General features: G+C 40.4%; 1 protein-coding gene across 1 annotated transcript in view; it reads right to left on the bottom strand.

Annotated features, from left to right (window-relative positions):
• Positions 1-12,036, bottom strand: part of MAP7D3 (MAP7 domain containing 3) — a 31,523-nt gene that overhangs the window by 524 nt on the left and 18,963 nt on the right. Inside the window, exons 11-19 of the mRNA XM_086470669.1 lie at positions 11,671-11,816; positions 11,189-11,319; positions 10,364-10,608; positions 5,446-5,581; positions 4,170-4,350; positions 2,947-3,051; positions 2,629-2,682; positions 1,712-1,805; positions 1,039-1,237 (exon numbers count right to left, since the gene is read on the bottom strand). Of these exons, the coding sequence (XP_086326795.1) occupies positions 1,039-1,237; positions 1,712-1,805; positions 2,629-2,682; positions 2,947-3,051; positions 4,170-4,350; positions 5,446-5,581; positions 10,364-10,608; positions 11,189-11,319; positions 11,671-11,816 (1,291 nt within the window). The remainder of the gene's footprint in view (positions 1-1,038; positions 1,238-1,711; positions 1,806-2,628; positions 2,683-2,946; positions 3,052-4,169; positions 4,351-5,445; positions 5,582-10,363; positions 10,609-11,188; positions 11,320-11,670; positions 11,817-12,036) is intronic.

The following is a 12,036-nucleotide window of genomic DNA, read 5'->3' on the forward strand; positions in this document are numbered from 1 at the left end:
GTAAAGCACTGAACCTCCTGAAGGGCGTTCCCAGACACGCTCCTCCAGATGCCACGCAGGATCTCCCTTCCAAAAGCCAATGGGGAAGAATGACTCGCCAACATATAGCCACTTTTTACTATACTAATGGCTCTCAGGTAAGGTCTGGTTCCAGAAATTTGACAAAAGAAAGCAACAAGTTCAAAGCCCTGCACCACTAAATCCCTACTTTAGTAGTGTGCATTTTTCCTTTTTTTCTCCACTTTTCAAATACAAAACTGAGTCTCAGAAGACTAGCAATATTTAAAACAGATTTAAAATCTAAACCCAAATCAGAGTGATCAATTTTCATTCATTCTTAAGAAAATCATGAAATTGTCTTTATAATCTCATTCCTCCAGTGATGGAATAATCTAGCGTCACTTAAAAAAAAATATAAAAAGAGTTCACAATGTCATTTCTAAATCATTAGCATTTAGATGAGCAAATGGAACAAACATCAGAGGACAGATTTTCCAGTAGTAGATGGCAATGCTTTATGTTCAAAAAGATAAAATCTGAAATACTAAAAAAAATTCCCATTAAGAGAGGCTTTTGTGTTGTGTCTGGTGTTTTAGAGCAACTGAAACTGTTCTAGAGCTTTCTGTAGGTTATTCTTCCTTTTCAGTGTTGTCCCCATCCCTCTTGTTTAATGTTTTGTTAATGAAAAGAACTGCTAGCCATTTCAAGGGAAAAGATTTCAAGCCAATGCCATTCTTTATAGGTAACACTGCCACGTTGCTGGCTATGTGTCTCACTTCTTAGCAAAGCCAGTACTGTTAACATGGTGCCATCTAAACAAACAATTATCCTGAACTAACTGCCTCTGCGTGAAGCAGTAAACTGACAGCATGCACACACCTCATGCCTGGAGCAAGCCAGAGAAATATCACAAGGCTAGCAGGGTGCAAAATCTGAAGCAATGCTACATACAGCACTAAATTTAATTTAAACCTAGAGACATTTCTTGTGTGACGGCTAACTGCTCTGACAGTAAAGCAGCCACCTACACAGACTCACCTGCAGTCCTTTAATTCAGCGACAAGTAGAGACCCCTCATCACTTTTCAAATCGCCTCCATTCATAAACACTTCACTGGCCTTCAGCTCCGACACATCTTGTTCCTCAGATTCTGCAGAGATCAAGCTATGCACAGTCTCTAAACAACCCTCTGCCTCCCCCTTGACTTCCTGGGCTAAGTCAAGGCCATTTAGCTTTCCTGAAAGTTGGGGGGAGGTGGGGAGAAAAAAAAAAAAAGAAAGAAGGGAAAAAAAAAAAAAAAAAAAAAGCAGCTTCAGCAACAGAATTACTATTCTAAATGAATAAAATATAAGTGCCAAAATGACCTTTCCTAGCCAAAACTTGAGGCACTTGGCTTCAATAGATTCATTTCTCTATAGACAAGCTGCCTATAACATGAAATTTGCTCTCCATCTTTGAAAATACACTTGTAAAATAAGAGCATGCTGTCTGCATTTGACTCTTGAATAATTTTTGCATTTAATCACTTTGACTGTCTTTTGTGGTACGAAAAGGCAATAATCTACTCTCTTCAAGCAGAGCCTCCCTGACATTTCTGAGACCTGCATCTCAGATCATCACAATGCTGTTATGTGAGTGACCTTTTTAACAATGCTTAGACATCACTGAGACACTGACTGCCACTTAGGCCTGACTCAGCAGGTTTCCTTACCTGGTTGATCAGTCTTCTCAAGCCCCAACTCTTCCTCCTCTTCAATATCCTCTCCCTCCATAACCTCAGAGGCAGACTTCCCTTCATTCTGCAACTGAATTGCCAGAGTGTTATTCAGAATAACTCACTACGCTCTAGTGTTTCACAAACGGTTCAACCACAGCTCCCATGCAGGACTACTCTGTGCCCAGCAGTAAGACCACACTAGTCCAAAGGCTGACAGACAATCGGGTCACCCAGCAACACACGCTCTGCTGAGCCAGAGCCTGTAAAGGAATGTGTGGGACCCACTTCATCTCCTACCTGACCTCCTCCTACTCCTCCTATGAACTATTCTGGAGGTCCTTTTCCCCTCATTTCTCCAAGGTGTGTCCTCAATATCTGTTGATTTTCAGCTATATGAAGACTTGGATATTTGAATGTTCAGAGAAGAACAAACTACTCCTCAATATAATACACATCATTTACCACAAACCTTAGGTCACTACATTAACAAAAATACATCCAGTTTACTGGAGCAACCCAAGGGGCATCCAGGATTTGCATTAAGCAAAGAACTGAAGCCAGGAATTTAAGTTTTCTGGGGAAAAAATAACCCCAGCAGAACGCATACAGTTAAAAAAACCCAAAATCCATTACTAACCAGTGGTTTTTTTAAGAAAATCTGTGCAAGCAGTAACACCAGATCACATGTTTCTATATGCCTTGAACAAAAACACATTTGGTCAGAAGAAACAAAGCAGAAGAACTTGTGCAATGGGAAGCTACTGAGGACTACTCTGGTGAACCACAACCTTGCACTTCATGTGGAAGCCAGTCTGTGTACGGATAACAGAGCTTCCTCTGATACAAGGACACACGGCATAGCCTTCTCTGGGAAGGGCCTATTCTGTCATTATACAGATCCAAATAAGTACCTTGGGTTCGTTTTGATCCGATTTTCGTGTTCTTTTCATTATTTCTTCAATTCTCTGTTAAAACAGGGAAAATATTTGCAATGACATACCGAGCTTTGTATTTTAGCACTTTGGTTTACACTTTCACCAATCATAATATATTTTCCTATTTCATAAATTTACTACTTTTTTCACCTTTTTTAAGGCTCACAAGCCAGAGTTGGCATTTTTTAAAGCACACACTGCTACTCAAATGCAGCCAAGACCATTTGCTTGTTCAGTTTCACCCTCAACCACTATTTTAGGCTGAGAAACTTCTCTGCTTTCAAGGTAGCACACCTTTTTTCTTTCAAGCCTTTCCTGCATATTTTGTTGCATAATTCTCTCTCTTTCCAGCCTCTGTCTTTCAGCCTCTTCTTGAGCTTTTGCTTCAGCTTCTTCTCTCTGAAAATAAAACAAAAAGAGAGCACCCAGTGCACAATTCATTTCCAAGAGTCAAAAGTAGAGCCGTTACAGAGATTCTGGTTCAACACAGACAGGAACATCAGACAATCACTATTTATATTACCATACGTTGCAGCTAAATGCCAATTACCCAGCTACTGACATGAAATATGTATTACTATGACATTCAGGAACTGATCTGAAAAGAAAAATTATGTGCATGGCTGTATTGTGATTATGCAAATGTTCTGAATGTTGTTGAGCTAGTTGGGGTTCAAACTATACTTCACATTGAAGATTGGTCTAGGAAGGATAATTTATAAAGTAACAAGACAGCAATTAAATTCTGAATGTATCAAGGTTAACTTAAAAATCTTGGCAGTCAGGTATTACTACCAAAATACTTGGTGCTGAGCATCTTCTGTTCCTTCTACACTGGAACATTTTCCAGTATGACTGGAAAGAAGATGGAAGCAGAGTTAATACACTGAATAATCGTTCTAAACTTAAACAAGCTTCTAAAGAAATGTTCAGACACGTGTCAATGCTATCGATAAGATACAGCTCTTCAAACACAAGTTAATCGTAAAACGGCTTTAATTTTCAAGATTAATCTCATTTAAAGGAAGTCCACTTTCTGCGAAACAGCTCCCTGCAGTTAGAAGGATGCCTTTGTAAAGGCAGAAAGATACTAGACTATTTTGTAAGCAGAAAACCAGACTTGGAAGCACTACTAATCTTTCTTTTAAAGGAATCAGAGCAAGTCAGACGACTTTCCAGACAGACCACCTCCTTATAATCCATAGCAGTAAGCTGGCAAAGTGGTCTCAGTACAAATATTTCACGCATTCAAACTAGCATCCCAGACGGCTAAAAAAATTTCTGATTCTGCCCCACACTTGAATTTATCAAATTGAAAAAATAATCATTACAGACTAGAGCAAGGAAAGGACTTCAAGATGCTCTCACATCCATTTCAGACAGGATGAATTCAGCTTTACATCATTCCTGACAGATTTGTCAAAAACGTTCTGTGAAAGAAAACTGAAGCCAACCCCCTCAAAAACATGTCAGCAGCTTGTATGAGGAACACAGTTGGAGCCTACAGATAAGCAGACCTGGTGTTGAAGCTCTGCAAGTTTTTCCTGCTCTTCCTGTTCTCGGCGGATCCTCTCCTCTTCAGCTTGTCTTTGTTGTTCTTCATAAGCCAGTCTCTTTTCTTCCTCCTGCTTGCGGAGCTCCTCCTCCCATCGTGCTTTTTCCTCAATTGCTCTCTTGGCCATTTCTTCTTCTTTGATTCTAGCGTTTCCAAGATACAGGTTACCAACTGGAGTTTACTTCTTTAAAAGCATGCATGCACATGAGACAGACCAGGAAAGCAAGAAAATTCTAAGTTGTCCAATCACAGAGTAACTGCATAAAGATACTTTCTGCTGTGGATTTACAATGCCACCATCCAGACCCGTCAAAAGTTCTGTAGCAAAGTAACTTGGAAGAAACTAGGTATGAGTACATAACTGTTCTTTGCTGATTAAGTCAAGGCCATGGCAGGTTGCTCCAATAATGGAATGTTTGGCTGAGAACTGGATTAACTGACAACTATTTAATAAAGACCACCTGCATTCACGACATGAATCACTGTCAAACATAAATTTAGTTGGATATTCTAAAAGACCATTTCTTCTATAAGTCCAAATTCCAGATATAGTGGAGATGGTATACTGTCAAATCACGCAGATGTATGCAACAGATCTGATGACATTGTATTTCTGATAACATCTGTAGCAGACTATATGCAAGTTTATGACACCTTTACACCCTTGAGCTGAAAACAGACAAAATCTAATGTTCCATAAAGTTCACAGAAGCACAGACAGTTGACCCCTGACCTGGAATAAAGTTAGTCAGCACAAAATTAGTAGTTTATTTTTAACAACTTCTATGCAGTGAACTGAATGTACACTTTGAATTACTTGGCTGCGACATTTCTGATCCAGATTTAGGATCACTAATGTGAGATTTAATGTACCGTCAAACCACTGCCTGAGTTCATCAAAGGAAAGTTTAATAGAGAGAGGTTGACTATGTCAAGACAACAGAACAAATACAAGTGGTGTAAAAAGCACATTCTAGTTCTGAAATAAAAGCAGCAGTGGTGACTGGAAGGAAAAAGCAGAAGTGATTTGCACGGGGACAATGCATTACATATATACTGAGATATAGGTTAATGATATACATAGCAACCTGTCCCATCTCCAATGGTGCTAGTGCTGTCTCTCTGCTTCAGGAACTGCATTAAGATTTACAGGATCCTAAGTTAATGATTAGGAAACATATACAGCTAAGTGTCCACCCCACCACTGAAAGTATCCTTTCCTTCTCCTGAATTGTTACCTTTCCTCTTCCAGTCTCTGAATTCTTTCTTGGTCTTCACGCTCTCTTTGCTCCCGTGCTAGACGCCGTTTCTCTGCCAAGATTTTAGCAGCTTCTTCAGCTGTGGTGGTCCCTGCTACTGTTTTGCTACCTGATTCTGCAAAGGTTAAAAGAGACTGCTGTTAAAAAGCCCTAGCAACTCAAAACTGAAGAAAGACGTTACCACTATGAGATAAAATTTTTGTTTTGGCCAACTGGCCCACTATCTTTTTGATCGGTGTTCATCACTCAGCAAGTACACCCTGTATCTAAAGGCCCACAAGAGCCAAAGGGGAGTCCTAAAGAGATGCAGAACCACAATATCTCACTGTCACTGAAATAATAACAACTCCTTTCAATGGCACTGATCCAGCCGTATTCCAGATGATACAGTTAACGATATTCTCCAATTACCATAGTACTTAAAAACTTATTTCTAAAAAGACATGTTCGTTCTATAACACTTGAAAACACTTTAAAGAAAAAAATACTGCTTTAGGAAACACACTTAACTTCCTTCTAATAACACTGAACACACGTGACCCTAAAGAGGAAATATTATTATTTTTTTTAATTTCTCTTGTTTCATAACATTAACATTCATGCTGTTATATTTATAGAGTATCTTAGGGTGCAAATAATCACATTATCTGGCCCTGAAAGCACATACTAATGACTTCAGTAACACCATATTTCTACACATTTTAGCAACAAATCAATTTCCAATTTGCATGGAGATCAAAACAGCTCCCACCACCAGGTTATTTGTACAGTCCTGCAGTTTATGTTTCTTCATGTCCTGCCTGGTGTTACAGTTAGAGATACTATAAATTATATATCTATATTAATATCTATATATAATAATATAAATTAACGTTAGGAAAAACCCCACTCTTGCCATCCAGTTGCTCTCAATATATATTGAAAAAACTCTGATTTTTATCAGTTATTCCCACTCTCTAGAAATATTACTGTTTGAATGTGGCTAAAGAACTGATCATCTGAATATTCAGAGAATTAGCTTGTGGTGTCAGAAGAGCAATAGCATCATAATGTAGGTGAGGACCTGCCTTTCTTCTTTTTAACAAATCAGCACCTATGTGTTTGCTTAACATTTATACAGCCTTCAAGCCAAGGCAATTTTAATGAACAACGACATCAGGGTTTCATCAGTTATTTTGCTTCTGATTTAAAGACAAATCATTCAAAACCCAATCCATCATTAGGAACTGTAATACCTGAAAAGCTGCTTAAGCGCCATGGACACGTAACCACTACTTGCAGCTGCAGGGCATAATTTGTACACCCGTAGCAGCTGAATCATGGCAGTGTTTTGTGCATAAAACCTGTTCTTGCAGTCCTAGGAAAAGCATTCCAAGGCACAGAGTGCAGTCACAGGGTAGTTTTCCAAAATTTGGATTTATCCAACACTGAAAAAGAAGAACCTCCCCAGGACACACACTGCTCCTGTTTTCAGGCAAAAATGCAGTCATGGTGGTATAAGTAAGAACCAGCCACGACACTTCCAAATTTGAACTCTGTTAAAAGGGGTTCTCCTCCTCCTCATCCTTGAACAGGAAAGATCAGTCCTTTGCAGCTGTAAGAAGCATTAGCAGGATCTGCCTACTTGAGACTTTCACGTACTAAGTGCTTTTCTTCCTATATTCTGCAACTTTTTTTTTTTAATTTAAAGACAAGGTGGGAGGTTTCAGTTACTGTTGCCAGTATAAAATCATGAAGAAATCAAAATGCATCTCTTCTCCTCTACCACTTGAGTGTCTCACCGCTTTAGACTAATCACTTTTTACAGCCAAGGACATCTTCTGTTACGCACTTGCCCAGCAAACAACGCCGCAATTCTATTTTAACACTACTGGAATTTCAGCTGTATCAAAATTGGTTGACATTTATTGTCGGGTTTAACCTATTCCCCTTGCTCAAAACTGAACCTAAATAAGACAATTTAATCCTCAGCAAGAAGCCTAAAGGTTTTAGGTTTTTAGGTTATAGGGCCATAGCATGATGATAGCCTGGTATTGAAAATGATAGAAGAAAATTAGTCATAACGATTCAGAACACCACAATATGGCAGCAGCAGGGGGCTCAAAAACAAAAGAGGGCAGATCTCAAGAGATCTCAAGTCTATGGGGGATAGTCCCATTGCATTTTCACTTTTGAAGTTTTACTGATGTTTTCCATATGGTTACTTCAATAGTGCTTTCATCTCCATGCACCCCTTGTGCAGTCTATTTCCATAGGGCAGGACGTGGGACTTCCCAACATGATTGCTATCATGTCTTAAGAAGATTCTTCCAGCGTTTTATACTCAGCTCCATTTTCCTTGTACTCCCATTGTCATTCCTTATAAGAACTGTCTTTTTCTCAAAGGATCTTTTTGTGATGGAAGCGGAAGGAGTAAAACAGGCAAGAGAAATGTCTCAGAACAATTGTAAAATGCATCTATAGGACTGACAGCTGATCTGTTGGCCTTAATTCCAGCCTGTGGTTTAAGAGCAAAGAGGCGCTATTAAGAGACTTGCAGCCATTAGGAATACAGACTGCCTTTAGGCAGTTCCTCTTCAGCCATATTTGGTTGCCAACTGAGTAGGAAGGATACAGATGTGCAACTTGTGAAGAATTGAATTTCCTCCTTTTCTCCCTATAATTTTTTTTTTTTTTAATGTAAGATAGAGAAGAATATTACACAGATCTGCTACATGAGGAGAATCTGGTGTCAGTTCCTTACCGGACTGTTATTTTCCAGTTTAACAGGAAGAACACAAGCATGCTTGTGTTGTAGTATTAATTGGATGGAGGGAAGATTCCAGCACATTCCAAGGCAAGTCATTTATTCACAATCAATCTAGGAATCATATTCCAAAGCCTTCACTACCCAGACACAAGAGAGTGAGGCTCCGTGATAGTTTATTACCTATCATCATGCATAAGGTGAGAGCTCATGAAGGAGCGCTTCTTATGCTTTAAGTTGAAACAAGCCTTTTAACACTCAGAGAAGCTGTGAAAGGCTGCTGCCAGAAATGACAACTTCTCAGAGTCACTGAAAAATAGAAAGTGTTTTACGGCAGAACAGTATATTTCAGCAGGAAGATAGAAAAAAATAAGACCAAAAACTTGATTGCCATGTCAGCAACAGGCAATCAAGTTTAGTTTGAAGGAGAAGAGATGGTAAGAAGATACAACTACACAAAGTTGAAATTAGGTTGGACCTACAAGACCTAGAGACTGATTTGCCCCATGTCATTCATTGGGGCATTTTGACCTCAGAAGCTGTCTGGAGTATCGTATTGCACCAACCCACAGGGTGAACAGACATGTAAAATGAAAATTGCCTTGAGAACTGAAAGCAACTTTTTAGGAATAAAGTTTTTGCCTCACTTAGCCATATTGCAGTGTACCACAACATTCAAAGAGATAAATGAAATCATCTCTAGGTTGAAGAAAATGGCTACTATTTCCTTGTCCTGTACATGTCAAAGAGCTTCACCCACAGCCATTATGATCTACTCCAAAGACAATTAGCTTGGACATTAGCAATAAACTAAAATGGAAACAAACTGGGTTAATACAGTTCCAGAAGTCAGTGTGGAGAGGAGACAGGTGGGGCATCCAAGAACAAGGACAGGTGTTCTTGTTCCAGAACAACTGGAAGATACAGAAATAGGACAGTTGTTATGGAGGTTTCAACAACCAATGACACTGATTGCAATTGATTATGCCCCCTTTGAGGCATGCAAGACATTTGTCACAGTAAGGTGAGGGATGGACACTCTGACTGCAAAGATGAATGCCGTGACACTGAAGATGGATGTGCAACTTCATACAAACAACCACAGCTGGCTATGACATCCAGGCTTCCTTCTACAGGAACATATGCTTGAAGACCTGTAGCATAAATGAGTTCTTCAGCCGACTAACGCTATTTCACACAGAATCACCAACACTGAACAGTGTCAGGAAGAGCCTCGGAAATCACAGACAAGCGCAGCAGCTGAGGAATGCAGAACAGGAACTGTACATGCCATAACGTGCAGCAAGCATATGTTCCCACTTACCTTACGTCTGAAGGTTTTTCACCCTCAGTACTGCTCACCGGCTGTAGTTTAAACTCCAACGATCCCTTCTTCTCCTGTTAAGTCTCCCCTAAGTCCTTCTCCACAGAGAACTGCCTACCAGACCTCATCAGAAGGCTCTCCCAGATTCTGTTCTGGAGACGGCAGATGGCGCTCTTCCGGTAAGAGGGACAGAGGCTGTCCTTACTAGGCACGATGAAGATGACTAGACTAACTGCTTATCCAGTATGTGGCTCTCCTTATTCTACCAAGATAATTTCTCGGTGTGACCCATGAAATGACCACGTTTTCCTGAGGCAGCAATGATTACACATCCACTGGAATTGAGACTGAGGCAGCCTTCTAGCTTTGTGAAAGCTGGCTCTCAGACTGTGATGCACCAATAGCTGACTTCTTCCTCCATGCAGGTCTCTAGATGAGCAATTTTAAGAACTACCAACTGGACTGAAAGACCTTTACATAGTTTAACTATTGCCTTTGCAAACCTAAGCTAGTAGATCTCTCAGCTAGTTTGCCTGAAGTCCAAAAGGCAAACAGGATTTTTGCTTCTCTTAAAATTATAGTACAAAATAACATTGAAAGCTCTGGACTTAAAACTCCAAGTCAAATAAACTGACTACTGCACTAAAATCCCTACCCAAAAGTCATACCACGTAAAATCATTGTATAAATAACCAGCAATGAACAGCTTCTGCCTTAAAGCATCCTACCCTCCAGTAGTCTCCCTCATGAACAAATTATTTCACCAGTCGTAGCACACACTGGAGATGTCTTGAATAAGAGTGTGTCAGTCACTGAGAAACACTCACCTTCTTTGGTTTTTGTGCTAGCTGCTACCACATCCCTGTCCAAGGCTGGTGAAGCACCTTGCTCTTGTCCTGTTCCTTCTGTGCTCTTATCCTTTGGTTTGCTATCTGCTTCAGTTTTCTTTTTGGTAATGTTTATGACACCAGGCGTAAGAGGTGGACGTTGGATGGGTGCCGGTTTAGAGACTGGAGTAGGAGATGGTGGCCTTTGTTTTGACACACTAGGTGAAGGTGGGCGAGTCTTTTGTCTGCTGAAATAGAGAGTATTTTTCAGGGCTAACATTGAAAACCTCAAACACGCAACTAAGAACAGCAGTCTACTCTGGTTAGTTTATGTTATGTACCTTGCTTTTAAAACTAAATCCACACACAAACTACTGGTGCCTTCCTCATAAAACTCAAATACAGGATTCCAAAATACCCTGGGCACCCGGTCTCGCTACTTGTGGGCTAACATCAAAACAGGTCTGCTAGCCCAGACCTCCATTTACTCCACATCAAGGATGAACCCTGTGACTCCAATCCAAGAAACCTCCTACAAAAATACAGGCAGATCATCTCATTCAGAAGCTTGCATGCTCCCTGTTGGTTTTAGTACACAGACTGTACAGAAAACCAGGGTGTATTTTGTCTGCACAAAAGAGACAAAGTTTTGAGTAAGGGCTGCATCCCTACGGTGGAAAAGAGGTATCAGAACAAAAGTGAAGTCCTTACGTGTATAAACGTGGCATAGGTAGGTCATCCAAATGCTAACAGCACAGCTGTCCGAGGGAGGAAGCAGCCTTCATGTACTTCTGAATAGAAAAGTTACTTAACCCGGACACATACCTAACTGTAGAAGGTGATGGAGGACGCTTCACCAAATTAGCAGGAGAAGGGGATCTTCTACGGGCAGACACAGATGGCGAGGGAGGGCGTCTTAAACCAGAACCTGGGGATGGTTTTTCTGTTTCGGATTTCTAACACGCATAAAACCAAAATAATGGTCACTCTCTGGAATACAGAGGAGCTGCCACCACAACAAACATACAACTTCTCAACAAGATGTACTTTACATTTCCTTTACATTCCAAAAACAATAGACCCAGTCAATACGTTACCCAAATTAAACGTTGGGAACCATAAGCAGCAAACAGCGTGCCTCTAAGACACCAGAGAGACATCCAATTTGATTTCAATACTGTGTTTCTGAAGCAAATGCTATTGAACATTTCAATAAGCAAGCAAACTGTTGAAACAGAATCCCATCCTGAGCTGTTCCAACCCCCCTCGATTAATACAAACCTAATTCCTGTGGATCTTCAACAAACCTGGGTTGAATCTGGTGAACTTGCATCAGATGAAGATACAGAGGACTTCAATCTGTCGATGCTACGACTGCGCACGGGCACTTTAGGAGCTGGGACTGGGGAATTGATGGAACTGGCTGAAGCTGAACGAGGACAGAGGTGAGATTCTATAAAAGTTAGGAATTTGACAAGACAAAACGAGAACCAAGTGCACAGCATAAGAACAGGAGAAAAAGAAGAGGGAGAAAGAGAGAAAGAAAGATTGTGTGTGTTAGAAACCATACAGAGAAACACCACAGGCAGTGCACATTGCAATGGGTCACAGACACAGACACCACCACCACACGATTAGTACTGTGGAAGCAACAGCACCAAGAATAAAACCAC

The sequence above is a fragment of the Leptosomus discolor genome, chromosome 9 (assembly GCF_034619465.1).
Source record: "Leptosomus discolor isolate bLepDis1 chromosome 9, bLepDis1.hap2, whole genome shotgun sequence".
In the NCBI taxonomy this organism is placed as follows: domain Eukaryota; kingdom Metazoa; phylum Chordata; class Aves; order Leptosomiformes; family Leptosomidae; genus Leptosomus; species Leptosomus discolor.